At 45.9% G+C, this 20,167-nt stretch overlaps 2 protein-coding genes across 3 annotated transcripts; both read right to left on the reverse strand.

Annotated features, from left to right (window-relative positions):
* Positions 1-6,691: 6,691 nt before the first annotated feature.
* Positions 6,692-18,750, reverse strand: GNPDA1 (glucosamine-6-phosphate deaminase 1). 2 transcript variants are annotated; one of them, XM_047086224.1, is made up of 7 exons: positions 18,659-18,750; positions 17,627-17,756; positions 13,929-14,030; positions 12,100-12,282; positions 10,889-11,073; positions 9,063-9,237; positions 6,692-7,686 (listed from the first exon to the last, which is right to left on the reverse strand). In XM_047086224.1, exons 2-7 carry the CDS (start codon positions 17,748-17,750, stop codon positions 7,586-7,588), a joined length of 870 nt encoding a protein of 289 aa, XP_046942180.1. In that variant the 5' UTR covers positions 17,751-17,756; positions 18,659-18,750; the 3' UTR covers positions 6,692-7,585. The 2 variants fall into 2 exon arrangements, with proteins under 2 accessions (XP_046942180.1, XP_046942188.1); XM_047086232.1 differs by lacking the exon at positions 18,659-18,750 and adding an exon at positions 18,224-18,302.
* On the reverse strand, positions 8,067-8,751 carry LOC124517058 (cytochrome c oxidase subunit 5A, mitochondrial-like). The gene has a single exon (XM_047086255.1). It carries the CDS (start codon positions 8,509-8,511, stop codon positions 8,104-8,106), a length of 408 nt encoding a protein of 135 aa, XP_046942211.1. The 5' UTR covers positions 8,512-8,751; the 3' UTR covers positions 8,067-8,103.
* Positions 18,751-20,167: the final 1,417 nt, after the last annotated feature.

A 20,167-nucleotide genomic window follows, 5' to 3' on the forward strand; every position in this document is an offset into this window, starting at 1 on the left:
TTAGGAGAAAAGTAGAGTTGATTAGATAGAATAATCATAAATCCATGTGGCTGCCTGCTTTGGAAGGAAATTTTGGAGAGCCCACCAAGTATCACTTTGTCGTAAGCATCGCCAGCAGGTGGCAGCAGTTTCCATGTTCTAAAAATGCAGTACATGATTAAGAGAGGAGCAGTATTTTATTTTGCTACAGGAACAGGCTTATTTCTGGGATTTTCATTTTCCTCATTGTGTTTGATTGTAGTCCGCTATCCACACAGGGAGGTAGAATGGCAACTTAACGACATCATCAAGGCAGGAGCAGCAGTATTATCCAAACTGTGAGGCCACTTAAAACTATACTTGAACCATAGTTGGCATCCAGTTGTTACATAGAAAGTGTCACTTGTGCATCCCTTCGTAAACAGACTGTTATATTTGAAGCTCCTAAGTGTGACGGATAAGTCGTAACACCGGCACCATCTGATACTGGAAAGAAGAGCCAAATAGTCTGCTCCCTGAACTTTGGCTCAATGAAAAAATCAGTCAGCAAACCAGGCTGGGCCTTTGTGATCAGAGAGCTGGCTTTGAGGATGTTCTTAACAAAGGTTAATGCTAATTATCCACTTGCAGCATTCACAGTCCAGTCCTTGCGCAATGATTCAGGTCGCGCAAAGATTTGCCACTCCCAAGGATTCGCATACTTCTCTGAGCCACAGGACGCCTCGGAGAGGACTGTGCACGCTGAAAACTTAGTGAGATTCTGATCCCAAAGTTGTAAATACTAAGTCAACATAGTTACTTTTTTCCCTTGCTTGGCTTTTTCCCCCCTTCGCTGAACCAACAAACTAAACTAATATTAATGTCAGTGCATGGAAATTTAGATGATGATGCATGTCTTATTCCCATTCCCACTCCATTTCTTGCAGCCTGCTATGTTCCTAGTATTCATTCACTTGCTTACCAAGTATTTATTGCACACCTTAAGATGGGCCTTCCTGTTTTCCTAGGTGCTGAGAATGTAGCAGTGAATAAAACAGACCTAGATCTCTCCCCTTATGCAACTTTAAATTCTGGTAGAAGGAGACAGACACTAAGGAACTAATATGGTTGATCAGAAGTGAAGTTGGTTGAGGAAATAGGGAGATCGGGGAGGCAGAGTGATGTTGGAATTTTAAAAGAGTGGAGAAGACTTATCATCAAGATAGCCCTGGGACAAAGGCTTGGCAGTGTGGGAGTGTACCATGTGGGCACCTAAGAGAAGAGAGTCTGGATAGAGAGGGCAGCAGAGGCAAGGGCTCTTGGAGTAAGAAGCATGTTGGAGTGCTCCAGGAACAGCATGGGAGCCAGTAGGAACCGAAGAGAGAGTAGGAAGAGTTAGGATAGCAGAGGCTGACTGCTTGAACTTGGGCTTCTGCTCTGAGATGGGAGCCTTTGGAGGGCTTCGAGCAGAAGTGTGATAGGGTCTTAGGTTTTAGGAGAGTGTGTGAGCAAGGGTAGAAACAGACCAGTTAGGAGACTACTGCAGTGGGGTGCCTGGGTGGCTTAGTCGGTTAAGCGTCTGACTCTTGATTTAAACTCAGGTCATGATCTCACGGTTTGTGGGTTCGAGCCCCGCATCAGGCTCTGCGCAGTGTAGAGCCTGCTTGGGATTGATTCATTCATTCTCTCTCTCTCACTGTCTCTCTCTCTCTCTCTCTCTCCCCCTCTCTCTCCCACTCCACCCCTTCCCTGCCCCACGCCCCCCCCCCCAACTCCTACTCTGCTTATTCTTTCTCAAATAAACTTAAAAAAAAGTACCAAGAAAATGTTTTAAAAAAAAGAAGGGAGACTATTGCAGCACTCAGGTGACAAGTGCAGGTGGCTTGGACCGGCATGTCTGCAGTTGGAATCTTCTTAAGTGGTCACATTGTGTACTTACCTTAAAGGTAAAACTTCAAGGATTCACTGATAGATTGGATATATAATATGAGAAAGTGAGGCATCAGAATTGATTCCTAGCTCTTTTTGTCTCGGGTTGATAAGGGGAAAACTAGGTGGCAGAGATTTTCTGGTGAAGATCAGGAACTTAGTTTTGGACAGATGAGTTTGAGACACCTGGCAGTTAATTCAATGGAGATGTTGGGTAGGCAGTTGGGTATTCTAGTCTGAAGTTCAAGGGAGAGTCTCTGGCTGAAGATGGAAATATGGGAGTCTGTGTATAGATGGTATGTGAAGCCACGGGACTGGATGAAATTACCAAGAGAGTGAGTTACATGGGGAGAAGAAGTCCAAAGGCTAAGTCTTGGAGCACTCCAGATGCCAAGAGTTCAGGGCAATGTGGAGGACCCATCAGAGTAGACAGTGGCTACTCAGGGGAAATCAGCAGACTGTGATATCCTGGAAGCCATGTGAAGTTTGAAGGAAGCAGTGGTCAGCTGTCACATACTGCAAATAGGTCAAGTAACAGGAGCTCTGAGCATTGAATTAGCGATCTACGTAGTCATTGGTGACTTTGACAAGTGGTGTTTCAATGGAAGGGAGGGGGAAATCTGGAGTGTGTTTGAGAAGACATGGGGTAGCCTCACAACAAGAAAAAATGCTGAGCACACTGAAAATCAGCTTCTCTTTGACCCATCAAAGAATAGAGGTCACAGAGCAAGCCACCACAAAAACTAGAGAAAAAATATGCAGAAAATACAGATCACTTCACCTAAAGGAGAAGCTAGAGCCAGTAATCAGGATTGAAGTGAATTGCTGGGGGCTGAGTGTGGGCTAGCTTGAGAGTTTAAAACTACTGGGAGTTACTCTATGGGGTTGCCCACACTTTGGTGGGTTTTACCTCCAGGAGCTTCCCCAGGTTCTCATTGTGAAGATGGCAGAAAATTCTCCTCTTGTAAGGGGGCTGGGGGGCAGTAGCCATTTCAAAATACACCCAGAGCTTTTTGTTAACTTGGCAGAAGACTGCCCTCAGGGAAAACTACTTGTCTTCTCTGACCTTGGGGAAGGGCTGTTGGATAGCGTAAGCCCCTTCCTTCCTTTTTCACATAAGGAAAAAAAAAAAAAGGCTAAGAAACTTCTAAAGTTCTCAGCCCAGGACTCTGGCTCATAAAAAAGACAAAATAGATTTACTCATAAGATACAGAAGAATTCTCCCTAGTCCCATACCATCAGTAGGACTCCAGTATTACAATAGTGGATTACAGCTTTTGAAGAAGCTGCAACACACCGACTCTATTTCAAGAAGGAATTTCTAGGGAAAACCAGAAAGCGAAGACTGAAAACATGGACACTGAAGGAAATCAAAACCTCTGACACCTGCAGCAGGCATCGAACACAGCCTAGCTGTGAGCCAGATAAACATAACACCTCACGCCTATTCACCTCAGTTCCTATTACCCAATATATATCATGTCAAACTTCCAATAAAAAATATACAAGGATGCTCAGAAGCAGGAAAAAAAATCTGATGAGACCAAACAGACACCAGAACCAGACTGATATGGCAGAGATTCTAGAGTTATCAGACTGGGAATTTAAAGTAACTATGGTTAATATACTGAGGTCTCTGAGGGAAAAAGTGGACAACATACAAGAACAGGTGAGTCATGTATGCAAAATATGGAAACTAAGAATCAAAAAGAAATGCTATGAACAAAAACAACGGAAATTAATGCCTTTGAGGGGTCCATCCGTAGACTTAAAACAGCTAAGGAAAGAATCCGTGAACTTGCAAGTATGTCACGAGAAATGTTCCAAGCGGAAATTTGAAGAAAAAGAATAATTTTTTAAAGGGATGGAATATCCCAGAACTGTGAGACAGTTACAGAGGTATAAGGTATACATGGTGGTAATGCTGGAAGAGAGGGAGGGAGGAGAGAGCTAGAGTACAGGTGACTCCAGGATGGGGCAAACCTGGTGAAGAGTTTTGTTTTTAAAGCTTGTTTTGTATGCTGATAGGAGTGACCCAGGAAAGCAGGACAGTTTGATGCTGCAGGTGAGCGAGAATCTTGCTGGAACGATGCCCTCAAGGAGGCAAGAGAAGGATCTAGTGCACAAGTGGAGGGACTGGACAAGCAGCGATTAACAGGAAGAAGGGAAACCATGAGAGCAGGGCTGGCAGGTGGGTGCGCGTGATGGTGGAGCTTTTGGACGTTGTCTTGATTACTTTGATTTTCAAGGTCACAGCTGAGAGAAAGGCTAGAGGAAGAGTGGTTGGAGGCTTGAGGCCTTATAAATTAGAGGAGACCGAACAGACTAGGGGAATATCATGTAGTTGCCAGCCGGTGTTAAGGCTCCCTTGAAGCCTGAATTATTATGTTCTGTTTTATTTATCATTCTTGAATAACTCTGTATTTTGTTAAAATGTATTTTATTGGAAACGTATGCATGTTTCACTAGCATCTCCTCACAGTAAGGATTTGGGTTCTCGTGAATGAGGAATCAAGTTTACAAAGTTAGATCTCCTTAGTAGGCCAATTGGCTAATCTATTATCATATAATATGCTCTTACTTCCCCCGGGTTGTTGTTACGGTCCTTATTCTTGGGAGGTACTATCAGGCTTATAGTTCAACCGAAAACAGACACCTTCTAGATATCAAAGCACTGATAGAGATGGGTTAGAACAGTATTTGGCCTGCCTTCAGGAAGCTTACATTTTAGTGGGAAACAAAATACACATCAGGCACTAAAAGAGCAGGAACAGGGGGAATAGGGAGTGTGGATTGCTATTTTATATTGGAGGTAAGGGATGATCTCCGATAAATGACATTTGAGCAGAGACCTGAAGGAAGTAAGGAAGTAAGCCATAGATGTATCAGGGAAATAGTGGGCCTGGCTTTTGTATCCATCTCTACTTCATAAACAGATTTAATAGAAGGCGTGATACCCATTTATGTCAACAGGCTGCCACTTTTTACTAAATGCAATAAAACCTTGAATGCATTCAATCCTTTCTTCCTGAAATGCAATACCATTTATACTTAATATTACCTTTTTTCTCTTTGAGTATCAGACTTAGGGTTTTACAGATTGAACTTGTTTTACCTAGCTGTATTTAATACTTACTGATTAGATTGTCACAACCTGGCCATTCAGAGCTCCATTAAACTGGCTGCCTTGTCCTTTCATTACTGCCTCAAACCTTTTTAAAAGCACCCTTACTTTTGGCAACAAGATATTCTAGGCCTGCTGTGATCCCCACCCCCAAACGTAATTAGCTCTTTTCCAAGGAGGCCTGAGTAGTGTCAGAGGCCCATTCTGGCCCAAGAGCATACATCCCACTTGACCTGCAGAAGAACTGGTTGTAGCAGGATGACACTGTTGTTGGGCCACCAGGGAAACATGGGCCTTGGAAAGGGATCTTTTTAAGGTCCCGAGTTCATTGAGGCATCTCCAGTTTAGTTGTCGTGACTAAATTCTTTTTCATTTCACTCTAATAGAATTTTTTCTTAACATGCCCACTTAAAATGTAATCCCTTCTTTACCAGATCAACAAAATGTGGTATATCCATACGGTGGAATACTGTTTTGCAATAAAAAGGGAATACTGATACATGTTGAATGGATTAACCTCAAAAACATTTTGCTTCGCAAAAGAAACCAGACCCACAAGATTCCATGCTGTAGGATTCCACTGTTAGGAAATATCTAGAAAAGGTAGATTGTGGAGATGAAGCAGATCAGTGGTCACATGGGCTGGGGTAAGAACAGGGAGCTTTCAGGGATGACAGAAATGGATGTGGCAGGGAATTGAACAACTTGGTAGACTTAATAAAAATCATTGAATTTAAAATAGATGACTTTTACAGGCACGTAAATTATATCTCAATACAAGTGATAAAAATTTAAACCCTTCTGCCAACTTCCACTTGTACCTCAACTGGTTATATTGACCCAAGATGTTCCATTATGTTTACTTTTCTAACTAAAAAAAAAACCATCCAAACCTATTTTTTCATACCTTGCAATGTTTATATCCCCCTTGGTCACAAATTTCCTTATTCTCTTTAGAAGCCGTATCCTTGTTTGGATCCCAGGCATAGCCAGAACATGACAATTCATTGCTCATCTGTTCCTACCTGCCATTTTACACAGGTGCTTCATGTCTATGAATGACTTTATTTTCCCTCTGGTGACGGAAGAGGGTGAGCAGTTGCTGTGACTGCACCTTCCTACGGAACTGCTGTGAGGAGTGAATGTGAAGCCTTGCTCACCAGCCATTGCCAAAATACATAAGTATCAACACAGACCACCCTCTGACCCCTGGGGGCGCAAACCCATAAAGACACGTTTTATTTGAAAATAACAGATTTAATAGAAAATATCACATTGTAAATAAGCCCATCGATCCACTAGCCTAAGACAGAATGACAGCACGATCACGTATAAAAGCTAAAGACAGAACACCAGGTACCAAACACAGCACTCAAGGAGAGGCCTGAGCCGGTCTCTGAAAGATCTTTCCCAGAAATAGAGGAAGCAGCAGCTTCAAACAGGCACAGAGATAGGGAGGGGAAGGCAGCATCCACTCCACGAAGGCTTAAGAGAGTCGAAAGGCAGAGCAATGAACTCATTTTGTGAACACGGGGTGAAGGATAAAGGGGCAAAACTGTTGTGCTTCCTGGTGTTCTGGGAACACGAGAACACGCCACAGGAACCTGAGAGGGCTGAAAGGGCAAGGTATTTTAAGTGAGGAAAGGCTATTATTAGGCGCCTTTAGAAGCATTTGGTATGTTGTCTTGGCACTCAGCTCTCAGGGAAGCAGGAGAACATGTCACTTGTGTTGTGACTAAACTTAGGCCGAAGCGAGCTGCTTGCCCTGGCCCCCATCTCCTTAGCTGGGCACACTGACATGGTGCCCAGGGAGACCTTGGAACAGAAACATGGGCTCTGCTGGGAAGAGGGTTTCTGCCTTCCTTCCGTGCTGGAGGGTCCCCGAGGGAAGGGAGTGTGACGTGGCCATGCCCCTTGAGGCTCTGAGTTTATCAGCAAAAGCCTTCTCTTTAGCCCGGGCCACCCAGATTCTCCCCCAAGGAATCCTCCGAGTTCACGGAAAGGCCAACTGTGAGAGCAGAGAAAAACAACAAGGGAAAGAAAGAAATCCTTTTCTTTCTTGCCACGGCACTTGGAACTGAACATAAGCTTGAGAATTTGTTCCTTCATCTGGAGTAGTGATCCTCAAATAGCAGACCTGCTCAAGAGGGGCTTTCAGAGCCTCTCCAGAGAGGTCTGGCCCGTATACACAGGTCCCTTTCCCACCACCCCCCCAAATTGAGAATCAGTATACAAATGATAGAAATTCCTGTTGGGAGTGTGCTGTATGTGAGAACAGTGCCAGAGGGAGAACCAAAGCTAAAAACCCTAATTTCTGTAGGGCAGACATCAAAAATTAGGGAGTACATTTTTCAGAGGCTTTTTTTTCTGATTAAGTTAGAAAACAAGTCATTCTCCCTGTCCCTAAACTCTGACGACTAGGCTCCATGCTGCAGGGCCAAGAACAATTTGTATGCCCGTTCGTCTGGAGTAACCATACTGGGTGAGAGAAATACAACTGTGTCCTCCTAAAGGCAATCACCAGAAATGCCTCGCCTGTCCTGAGGACGTCCTTGATGCTAGGGTGAGTGCAGGCTAATCACCATACGGTTTCTCAGGAGACTGGTTGTTCTCTGTTTCTTTCTCTTTGATGCTGTACAAGGGGTCCACCAACTTGTTATGAACAAGCATTAAGCCTGTGAAAAGTTAAAAACGAAAAGCAGTTAAGGCAGGTAGAAGCCAAGTTCCACCATTATGAACAGTCATATCCAAGAGCTCTCAAATTTTTCCTCTTCCTGAAAATTATCTTTTTTCTGTGGCTCCAAATGACAAAAACCCTAGAGTAGGAAAAGAACTTGTTATTTCCAAAGAATGCTAGAATCCACAGGACTTTTAAATCCAGTCTCTGGGGGTGTTGGCCATTCAAAGGTTAATCTTTTTTTTTTTTTTTCAGTTCAAACTCCTTTTATTAAAGTCCAAGTTACCATTACATGGTTTGGTACTCAATAAAGGAAAACTTGTTCAAATAAGGTAATACGTTATCAGTAATTCCAGGTGACTGTTTATAATCAAGTAGCATTATGAATAAATCCTTGAGAAGCCATCCATGGGGTTTATACTTTGTCAAGGCCCAGTTCCCCTGGAGTGGAGATTCCCAGTTCATTTAAAGTTGGTCTAAGTTCCTGGATGACATAAGGGTAGATTTCCTTATGAGGTCCTGCTTTGTCCTTAACAACCTCTAGGATGCGAACTGCACTGGCAAAATCATTTAACCATCTGTATGCCCGCAAAGCAGCATCAATGATTTTAGGTTCTGGAACCAGAGTATAGCCAACAAACGTGTTCATCCCTTTACACAATTCCCAGGCGTCAATATCTGGCTTGTTGAAGTATGTCACCCGGTGAGCATCAAACTCCCCATCTGTTTCATGCGACCCCCTGGGAGTAGCAGTGAACTGACTGGACAGTGGCGGTGGAGCCGCGACCTGGACCTGGGTACGGGAGGCCTCTGGGGCTGGCATCGGGGGCTGCGGCTGCTGCTACAGGGCAACAGTGGGGAGTGGTACAGAGCGTGACGTGACCGCTATGACGGCATGCAGTCTCAAAGGTTAATCTTTTAACCAAAGAATAAATTCCCAATATGCCTGCTTAGTAGATGAGGGTTTTCACATAAGTTTGTTTAAAGCAGTGTGTCCTTTTTAAAGTGGAAGAGAAAAAGATCCTCCTAAGAATTCAGTGGCCTACCTAGAGGGGAAGGCCTGCAGAAGACCTTGAAAGATTAAAACACCCTGAGGCTCAATATCATTGCCAAGAGATCACCACGTTGCCCTTGGACGACAACTTTTCATTTCACTGGGGTTTTTGCCTCCTCAGAACAAAGAGGCTTCCAGAAACAGACCCTTGCAGTCATGGATGGAAGAGCATTGACTGTATTCTGAGATCCTAAGGTTTCATTTTTGTTAAAATCAGAGTTGTCTATGAAAGTGGCCAGAGCAAGAAAACTAGATCCACTCCTCACACCTGGCACACCCTAAACTTGGCCACCAACTCCCAGCCCCAGCCCTCCCCTCACCTTTGAAATACTTGACAGTTTTCACTTTCAGCTCTAGGGTGGCATCCTCATCACACACAAACACCGTGCGGGGATGCTGCTGGAAGGCAGATACGGTCCACATGTGGCTCACCCCCTCCTCGATGGCCTTGTACAGAGCAAATGCCTTGTGAGCACCTGTGATGAGGATCATCACCTGGGGATCAGAAAACAAGCCTGTGATGGAGGAGAATGAGCAGTGGAACCCAGAGTCCAGAAACCTGAATTCTGGCCCAGTCTCCCCAACCAGCTGTAAGAATCATTGTTTTTAATATACCATTTTAAATTGTTAGCCTGCACCACACTGTGCTCCCTGCTGTATGTGCCTGATCACACAAATAACCTAAGGCAGGGGCATCATTATCCCCATGTTCTAGGACGAGGAAAAGGGCTCCAGGAGATTTAAGTCCCTTGCTCCAGGTCATTTCTGACCCAAAGGCCACCACTTGATGGTGCCTCCTGATACCTTTGATGACGACTATGAATAGACATGCAAGACAGAGGCCCACACCCCTTATCCCAATGGTTGTGACAGTGGGTCCCAAGGGGTCCTAGGCTGGCTGAGTTTTCACAAGCACAGTCTGAATAAGAGGGGTCCCGATCTGCCCCATCTACAAAGGGCCATGGAAGTGATGGTAATAGTTATGCGTGTGGCTCCTAAGGTTGAAGCCCAGAAAGGCTGCCCCTCAATCTAGTCACTTTCAATTCCGGGTATTAGACTGACTAATAGCACTTGGGGTGATGCTTTTTGTTCAAATAAAACAAAGGCACAGCCTCCCCTCAACAGTTCAAATATCAAGAACAGAAGTGCTGGAAAGTGTAAAGAACTCTGCTCTCTAGATTTCCTTTCATTATAATTCCACTGTACCATGGACTTGTGAACAGGATTTACTGTTCCTCTCTCATAAGAAATGAAAACAGAGGCACAGAGAGAATGTGACTCTTCATTCAGGACCCCAGAACTCCTGATTTCCAGACCCAGGTCCTTTCCCAGATCATAATACCGTCACGTGACAGGGAGGGCCCTCAAACCCTTGCAGGTTTATAAGCTGCAAGGCCAAAAATAGCAGGGTGACCTCCTAGGTACTGAGTCAAGGTTACCCAAGAGAAAGTGGGTGATATCACTCATTTCACAAAAGTTCACTCGAAACAGGGAGCCCTTTTCACTGATGTAGATGTTTGTTAGGCAAAGAAACTTGAAGCTAAAATGTGTAGCTGCTTCCCACTGAATATACCCCTGAAAGGAAGAGAAAATGTTTTTAAAATTCTAATGAAAGACAGTAAAGAAATTGGAACCACCAAAAATTCAAATGATACTCCACTTTCTAGGGAAGAACACACTGAACCGAGTTCAAATCACACTTCCCCACATTTATGAATCCCCGAACACAGGCCTAGAACCACAACTATCCTGGGGTGGCAGGGGGAGCTCTCTTCGAACAGTGACCTCCACCAACTGCAGGGAACCAGCAGTCCCTCTCAGTACCCGGGCAGGTGCAAATTCATATTCTGACATCAGTAGGGCCAGGCTCCTTTCTGCCTGGGAGAAGCTAGGCAGGCAGAGGCGGGGGAGCCTGCAGCCTTTTGTAAGTAGGCAGTGCTGAAAAGGGTTCCCTCACACTGAGAACAATGGTTGCCTCCAAAGAGGAAGGGGGAGCAGTGATGGGATCAGTTAGGATTTTAGCCTTATTTGTAAGGTCTTCATTTTTAATAACTGTACCCAGGTGGTACCCTGTATAGTTAACAACAAAAAGGCCAGTTCACCACCCCACCCCCCAGGAAGGCCTGTGGACCCCTTGTGCCCTTACCTCTCTAGCATCCATGAGAGTGCCCACACCCACCGTCAGGGCCATGGTGGGCACCTTGGTGAGGTCACCATCGAAGAACCTAGCATTGGCCAGGATGGTGTCCATGGCCAGAGTCTTCACACGGGTCCTGGACACCAGACTGGAGCCCGGCTCATTGAAGGCGATGTGTCCATCGGGGCCGATGCCTGCCCAGGAGAAACAATGAGGACAGGCCTGTCATTCCCAGGGATCCAAGATTTCAAGAATGGACAATCTATTTTTCCCCACCTGGGGTCTGAAAAAATCCTTGAAATCATATCTCTTTTCCCATTCACCCTGGGCAGGTACACCTTAAGCATAAGATCTTCCCCTCTCCCCACCTCCTGGCATTTCTGTTTGAGGCTCACACAGACGTCGTGGCCTCACTACCACCCTCAGAAAGCTAAGTAAGCAGCACTCCAAATAGCTTCTGCTTCGCAAGATCACTGATGGGTAACTTCTCTCTCTCCTTCCCAGTAGTCAGGGGTCCTGTTGCTGAGATAGAATTACAGCAAATAAAAAATGGCCTGGTCAAGGGTTGCAAAATTTATAAAATCTCAGAACATGAGTGCTGAGAACATTAGCCTCTTCCTCCCTGCCTTGAAGTAAAGAAGAGTTAAATCTACAGCAGTAAAAGTCCCAACTTATCACCCCCATGGGTGAATCCAGAGGTGGCGACAGACGGTAATGGAAAAGGGCAGCCCAGGGTAGGAACAAACCTCAAATTGAGAAGGGGCCACCCTAGATTCTTCCTTTCTTTCCACTGTTGCGGCTGACCCGGGGGAAGTCATCAAACTTCTCTGGTGTTCAAATGGCTAAGCTACAGTGGTGCGGGGGCCAAGTTGCAATCTTCTGGAACTACACAAAGTCTTTGCTCTGAACTGTTTAGGTAAGTCCCATGGACTGATCCATACAAAACCTTAAGACTAGGGAATAGAATCCGAGAGTCCAAATCCAGACGTCTCACTTTACCAACAAGGCACTGAAGTGCGGATCACACAGTCACTGAGCAGCACAGCTAAGGTGAGGGCTCCTACTCCAGGGTCTTCCCTGACTCAGGGTGATAAATAATCGCTACTGTTTCAGTGCAGTGAGGAAGCTGCAGTGGGACAGGCATGGGTCTCGTCCCGTTCCCACATGTCCTCACCACCCTGGACCTGCCCTGGACACGTGCTGCAGAGTGTCAAGCTCACCTCCAACGAACAGCTCGATCCCTCCTGCGGCTTTGATCTTCTCTTCAAAGGCGTCACACTCGGCCTGCAGGTCAGGTGCGTTCCCGTCCAGGATGTGGGTGTTTTCTGGGCAGATGTCAATGTGCTTGAAGAAGTTGTTCCACATGAAGGAATGGTAACTCTCCGGGTGGTCTCGAGGAAGGCCTGTGGGGCCATGGCTACACTAAGTCATTCCCAGGCTGGGCCACAGCTCTCGTTCCAAAGAGGATACCAGGATACCCCCAGACCTTCACAGACTCCTTCAGGGAAGTGCTCATCAGGGAGCCCTGGGCACCGCCCCTCTGGCCCTGAGACACTTAGGATAGTCTGAGCTGGTCTCCCTGTGTCCACCCTCCACCACTGCTGTGACGACAGGACTGGGCCAAGGTAGCTACACACCAGGAACCTGAGAAATCCCCTCATCTGGATCTCCTTTTCACAAAAGAGTAATTGTAGGCTGGAGGCCAGGGCCACTCTGGGCTTTTGGAGGTGGCCTAGCAACCTGGGAGTGGGGCTTGGCCCATTTGGGAAAGGAAGTAAGCATGCCCCTTCCCCCGTGCCTCCCACCTCACCATTCACCCACAGTTATACCCCGCTCAGCCTGAACCCCAACTTCAATGCCAGGTGCTTGGACAGAATTATCTCAGGGCTTCACAAAATGTTTTTTAGCCAAGAAAAAGAATGTTTAAGGTGGATGTTGAATGTCAGCCTTAAAAAGGAACGAGATTCTGACACTACAACATGGATGACCCTTCAGGACATTTTGTTGAGTGAAATAAGCCAGTCACAAAAAAGACATTTACTCTATGATTCCACTTATATAAGATATCTAGAGTAGTGAGACTCACAGAAACAGTAAAATGGTGGTTGCTAGGGGTTGGGTAAGTGGGAAATGGGTAGTTGGTGTTTAATGGGTAGAGTTTCAGTTTTGCAAGATGAAAAGAGTTCTGGGGGATGGCTGCACAACAGTGTGACTAAACGCTGCTGAACTGTGCATATAAAAATGGCTAAGATGGTGAATTTTGTGGATTTTACCACAAGTGAAAAAAAAGATGTTTAAAAAGAAGCCAAATGAAATGATGACCTGGCGGGGGGTGGGGGTGGGGTGGGTACAGAAGACCAAGGTGTAGCTTTTCAGCTTTGGAAGGGACACCAGTGTCCGTTCCTCTCCCAGTGTACCTCGCAGGAAGGGGAGCTAGAGGATGAACACTGGAGAGAAAGACAGGACACGGACACTGAGGGACACACCCCAGCCACGATCCCATTTGTAATTACTGGCTCCAGAAAGAAATGGCATGGAGTTGGGGAAGAGGCAGACAAGAAGGAGATACTCATTTAATATGTATTTAAAATGCTTGCTCTGGGGGTGCCTTGGTGTCTCAGTCAGTTAAGCGTCTGACTTCAGCTCAGGCCACGATCCCGCGGTTCATGAGTTCGAGCCCCACATTGGACTCTGTGCTGACAGCTCAGAGCCTGGAGCCTGCCTTGGATTCTGTGTCTCCTTCTCTGCCCCTCCCCTGCTCACGTGCTCCCTCTGTCTCTCTCTCAAAAATAACATAAAAAAAAAAAAATGCTTGCTCCGTACAAGAGGCTTCCATATCTGTTTGATCACTTACGGCTTACAAGCTAGGAGGTCAGCTTTTATAGCTGAGTACACCAAGGCCTGGAAGAGACAGATATTGCTAATTAAGCTTATCCCTAAACATCACCGGCTCCCTGGGACTTCCCTATTCTTCTCCTGGGCTGAGCCTGAAAGGGGAGGAGTACAATTCTCCTGGAATCAGGAAAGACCTTGAAAGAGACAGACTCACCCACATACTCATCCATGTTGAAAGTCTTCACATATTTGAAGGACAGGTCTCCATTCTTATAATACTCAATCAGCTTCTTGTAGCAGCCAATTGGGGTGCTCCCTGTAAGAGAGGCCACAGCCATGAATCCCCTTTAGCTCCCAGTTCCTGAAGATGCCCAGCTGGGCTGCTCAGCAAGGAGAACCTATCAGATCTGAGAGAACATGTCAGATATGGAGTCCTATCCCAATGCTCCAATCCTAACTGCTCTGAATGCCTACTTCCCCACTAGACTGTAAGCTCAAGGAGGGCAGGGCCGTGTCTGTCCCGTTCACTGCTGAATCCCAGTGCTCAGGACACGGCTGACTGAAATGACCATGATGAGTAACCTGAGTGAACATCACCTTACTTACTGACATGATATTCCCTGAGCAACTAGCATGTGAGGCAGGGGGCCACGTGATGAGAACACAGGAGCAGGAGACACAGCAGCTGCTTTGGAAGAACTCACCCTGTAGGACTGGGAACATGAAACAGTAGTGTCAGCTATGATCAGGGTAAGTCTGTAGGTTCACAGAAGACTTCCCTGAGGAGCAGCAAACTCCTGCGAGTTGAGGGTCATTAAAAAGTCAATGTCATAAAGCACGTGAAAAAGGCAGGACTTCCATAGATTAAAAAAGTAAATATTCATGAAGTCTGGATACAGGCTTATTGGGGGGAAAACTATAAAACATAAATGTGGATGATGTGGAAAGAAATGTTACTATAGTCTGTATATCAGATGATATTATGGAAGGATTTTTAATAGGGATAATAATAGCATTGTAGTTATGTAAGAGAATGTCCTTATTCTGAGGAGATACATGCCAAAAGATTTAAAGGTAAAGTGTCAGGAGGTTGGGAACTTACTTTCAAGTGGCTCATAAAAAAGTGTGTGTGTGTGTGTGTAGAGAGAGAGAGAACATGAGACAGAAGAGAAGAAGGAAACTGTGGCAAATTTTAACAACTGGTGAGCCCAGGAAAATGGTACTACACTATTCTTTAAGCTTTTGTGACTATTTGAAATTCTTAAAAATAAGATGATGAAAAGAAAAATGACCCACCCAAATCAGATCACTCTTTTCACAAACTACTAATGGCTTCACATTTCACTGAGTAATAATCCTAACAAAATATGTACATAATTTGGCCCCTGGTTACCTCTCTCACCCTTACTGATCCTGCTCCTTGCAATGCCACCTCAGGGCTTTTGCACATACTGTTCCCTTTGCCAGCAGTGCTCTCCCTTCAGATATTTGCATAACTCTCACTTCTTCTGGCCTTTACTCAAACATCACTTTCTCAGATGGACCTTCCCCACCACCATATCTGATATTGCAAACCCCCACCCCTGTCTACATACACCCTAACCCCTTTCACTGTTTCATTTTTCTCATTCACTCATCACCATCTACCATACTTTATTTGTCGACTTATTATCTGTCTCTCCTACTACACTTAAAGATTTAGGAAGGAAGGAATTTGTTTCTTTTGTTTGTTGTTGTATCACCAGTGCCTAGAACAGCTTGGCATACAGCGGGCATTCAATAAATAACCTGTTGAATGAACGAAAGTTCCCTCCCTGCCCCCATAATCAATCTGTCCCTGTTACATGGCCTCAGCCATGCCTGAGCCACACAGCTTCTCTATCCTTCCCCTGAGCTTCATCATGTGCATTTTCCAAATTTCTAGCTTTCCCATCAATTCTGTGAGCTCCCCAATATCTAACCAATAAATTCCTTTTCTGCTGGAGTTAGCTAGAGTTGGTTTATTTGGTTTCCACCAATTAAAGATGTTTTCACCTTTTAGATGTTTCACCTAAAAGAAGGGATGTTCCAAGGAACCCTTATATGGACATGCCATGCTGGTTCAAGCAGGACAGGAAGGAGCCAGGTCTTGGAAGGCCCTGAATGCCACACTGAGGAGCCGGGATCTGATTATGCAGGTGATGGGGAATTAGGGAGGGATTTCAGCAGCATAGACTCTGACCTAGAATAGCTCTAGTTACAAAACAGGATGTTAGTGCAGCCCCCACAGGGACTGAGACATTGGTGGTTTTCCAGGTACGTGTAGATACTGCTCCCACAAACCTCTAGTGCACAGGTCAGCAAACTTCACACTACAGGCCCAAAGTAGCCTGCTCCCTCTTTTTGTGCAGCTCATCAGTGAAGAATGGTTTATAAATATCAAAAGAATATTACTTTGTGACATATGAGAATTATATAAATTCAAACTTCAATGTCCATAGATAAAGCTTTATTGGTGGACGGCCATGCACATTCATCTATGTACTGTCTGCAGCTGCTTTTGAGCTACAAGGACAGTGAAATAGTTGCAACAGAGGCTATATGGCCAGTGAAGTGTAAAATATTGACTAAGTGACCATTTACAGAAAAGGTGTGAAGGTCCCTGCTCTAGTGGATGGGACAATGAGGGGCAGATCCACCCAAACTTAGAAAGAAAGAATCAGGACATTTGCCTTAAGGAGCTGAGGTCAAAATATCCTCCCATAAAGGCAACATTCTGATTTTTTCCATAGGAAACTGGGACGTTTATGGAAGTTCCTCAAAAAATTAAAAATAGAACTACCCTACGACCCAGCAGTTGCACTACTAGGTATTTATCCAAAGGATACAGTTAAACTGTGTTGAAGGGGCACATGTACCCCAAGGTTTACAGCAGCACTATCAACAATAGCCATAGTATGGAAAGAGCCCAAATGTCCATCAATGTGTGTATATATATGTGTGTGTGTATATATATACACACAATGGAGTATTATTCGGCAATCAAAAAGAATGAAATCTTGCCATCTGCAACAACATGAATGGAACTAGACTATATTATGCTAAGTGAAATTAGAGAAAAACAAACATATGACTTCACTCATATGTGGAATTTCAGCTACAAAACAGATGAACATAAGGGAAGGGAAGCAAAAATAATATAAAAATAGGGATGGGGACAAAACATAAGAGACTCTTAAATGTAGAGAACTGAGGGTTGCTGGAGGGGTTGTGGGCAGGGGGATGGGTTAAATGGGCAAAGGGCATTAAGGAGGACACTTGTTGGGATGACCACTGGGTGTTTATACGTAGGGGATGAATCACTGGATTCTATTCCTGAAATCATTATTGCACTATATGCTAACTAACTTGGATGTACATTAAAAATGAATGAATGAATGAATGAATGAATGAATGAAGAAACTGGGACTGTTTTTCACTTAGGTCCTGTGTTTAATTAATGATAGAAAATGCTTTGAGTGGACTATCTTCTCAATTCTCCCAAGGATAATGCTCAGCTAGTAGCACTTTAGATGCACAAAAATTCATTCATTACATAAAATGTATGCCTGAAGACATTACGACTCAGTTCTGTTAAGGACTTCTGGTGGGAAGACTTAGAATGGAGTCTAAAAATTCCTGCCTAATCAGGATCCCTGCTATACCAGAACTCTTTAGGAGAAGGCAGCAACTAAACCAGACCATAAAGGAAACTGTCCTCTGTTTTGCATGTCCAGGAAAAAAGGTTGTTCACTCATAGCACCAGCACCTCAGAGCCCTCCTTCAAAGTCTCTTGGCTTAATGAGCCCATGAACCTGGTCCCTTAAAAACCCCAGATGCTCACTCTCTCCCCCTGCCTCCAGTCCATGGCACCTTCTCTATCCCACAACGCACCAGTGGGAAGTCCCAGGGTGAAGTACTGGTCTGGCCCTGGGTTAAACTGGATGATGCGATTCCTGATGTACTTGGCTGCCCACTCGCTGGCCTGAGAATAATGGTCCAGGATGATGAGCTTCATCTTGTCCTGTAGGGGACAGGTGACAAAAGGAATCAGTGGTAAGGGATAGGAATAAAGGGAGGGATGCAGGTGGCTGGGGAGAGGGGAGAAGCCCTTCTCACCCAGCAACACCCTCTGCCTAGGCTGATGAGCCAGGAAGAGGAAAAGATCCCAACTTTCAGCTCACAGAGGAATAGGCTGGGCCAAGTGCCTCCACCACCCACCAGGAGGCGCTGCTGTGAGACAGACCTGGGTTCTAATCTCCGTTCCTCCATTTAGCAACGGCAGAACCTTAGTGAAAGGACTCAAGATCTTCGAGACTGTTTCCTCAGGCATGAAAATGGGGACAGTATCTCCCTGACAAATTTCACGATGGTGAATATTAAATAAGGATGCATGTAAACCATAGTGTTTAATATGTTGGCAATTACTTTGTAGCTCGACCTAGCCCTCTTTCCCGACCCCTCTTCCCCCATCCGCTGGATATTTTGTACCTACGGCCTCTTCCTCAATAAAGAGGTGTAGTGGTATACTGGGACGCTAGATCCACGGGTTTTGCCTGTAGAGGTGTGTTCTCTTATCAGTGCTGGAGTGGGTGCTCCCACCGGCCTGGCTTGCTTTGTGGACCCTCAGTTTCCCCCACAGCGTATGGGGTAAAATGTAACCGCTCCGCAAGGAGGGCGTCTGCTACCCTCTCACTGCGGTCAGTTAGAGTGAGAGGCGGAAGTGTCTGGATCAGCCATCCAAAGGATACGGGTGTGCCTTTCCGACCCCGATGGCGATCCCATCGCCCCTCCGGCCCTGCATGGGGAAGGGATCCCAGCAGCTCGCTGGCTCACGGTCCCCGGGGACCAGAGGCAGGGGCAACGCTCGGGCCCCGCCCGCGCCCACCCGCGAGGAGGGTCCCCGCCAGCCCGGTACCCACTTACTCCGACACCTCCCTCGGCGGCTGCAGCAACTGTGCTGGCGGCCCCGCCCCGCGCGGGTCACGTGGCACCGGGTCACGCGGAGCAGCTCTCAGCCGGAGGGGCTGACTCGTCCGGGTGATTGCGGGGCCCTGGCTCCCGGTGGACTGTGCCCTGACCGGGGCCAGCCACCCTTTCATTTCCGCTCCAGGGACGCGCAGGGCTGGGAACAGCCGTGGGAGGCGAGGCTTGGAGACTGGGTTCGTGCAGGAGTCCGGGGACTTGGGGGCCTCAGGTGACTCCCAGGAATGCAGTGCTTGGCCTGGGGTTGGGGCCTGAGTTTTAGTGCTGGGGAAGGGTGGGGGCAGGAAGAGCAGAATCGCTTCCTTCGAGTCTCCTAGAGTTGGGCCTAGCTCTGCCTTCAGGTTAACTTTTAGATGTCATGGTTTTACCTAGATATTACAACCTCTTTGCTTTAAATATAATTGGATTTTTCTTGCTTTATTTTTAAAGCTTAATCTTTACAGCAATCTATACTAGAGAAAAGGGAAGGTCCCTGGTCTTCCCAGGTCTCCACCTCAAGGTAACATTGCTAACAAAAATGATATGAAAACAGGGAGGGGGACAAAACATAAGAGACCCTTAAATACAGAGAACAAACAGAGGGTTGCTGGAGGGGTTGTTGGGGTGCGGATGGGCTAAATGGCTAAAGGGCATTAAGGAATCCACTCCTGAAACCATTGTTGCACTATATGCTAACTAACTTGGATGTAAAAAAAAAAAAAAAAAAAAAAAAAAGATAACATTGCTAACAGTTTAGACTACATTTCCAAATTGTTTTTCCTTGAATGTGCTTCTATTTTACAGAAATGGGAACACACCACACAATGAGCTAGGTGGCCACATTCTGCAGTTCCCGTCATTGGGCTCACGGCTCCCCGTGGGCCCACCTGCAGCTCCAGGCCAGCTTGATAGAGGTGGTGTTAGTCTGATGAGGCCCTGATGAGAAGGAGTGGTGGAGCTAATTTGCAGGGGGAAAAAATGCAGTCAGAAATCTCATTTCCACATGAGGACCGTAGATGTTTCACAACCCGAGTCTCCAAACGCATCAGATAAATGGGGGAGGGGGGGTGCTCATCAGCAGCTGCCTTTGGGTCTGTCCAGGAAGAATGACTTCATGTGACTTTAAGTGGGCCTGTCCCTTCCACCCCAATCCCCATTACCTTTTTGTAGGGAACCAGTTCCAGGTCCATGTCAAGGCTGGCAGCTCTGGAACCAGAGAGCTTAGGGACAGATCAGAAAGATCTGGTAGTCAATTCCCAGTTCTTGAGTGAGTGACTCAAAGGACTCAACCTCTCCAGCTCTGAATTTTCTCTTCTGGAACAAGGGGTTTGAGTGGGATTAGTAACATTGACCTTATGTATTTGTTGGAAGTATTCGATGATACAGTAGTATAGCTTGGCTTTCATGGCCAGCCATCATTACCCCTTATTTCCTCCCACCTTCCTTACAGCCCACTCTCCACCCTCCAAA

This window comes from Lynx rufus, unplaced genomic scaffold (assembly GCF_022079265.1).
Source record: "Lynx rufus isolate CCGP_SWC_20201006 ecotype Redwood Valley unplaced genomic scaffold, mLynRuf1.p SCAF_1, whole genome shotgun sequence".
In the NCBI taxonomy this organism is placed as follows: Eukaryota; Metazoa; Chordata; class Mammalia; order Carnivora; family Felidae; genus Lynx; species Lynx rufus.

Coding starts and splice junctions, on each gene's coding strand:
- LOC124517058 (XM_047086255.1), bottom strand. CDS start 8,511: ATGCCAGCCCCAGAGGCCTCCCGTACCCAGGTCCAGGTCGCGGCTCCA.
- GNPDA1 (XM_047086224.1), bottom strand. CDS start 17,750: ATGAAGCTCATCATCCTGGACCATTATTCTCAGGCCAGCGAGTGGGCA. Junction 14,031..17,626: donor CACCCTGGGACTTCCCACTG/GTGCGTTGTGGG, acceptor CCTCTCTTACAG/GGAGCACCCCAATTGGCTGC. Junction 11,074..12,099: donor GATCGAGCTGTTCGTTGGAG/GTGAGCTTGACA, acceptor TCTCCTGGGCAG/GCATCGGCCCCGATGGACAC.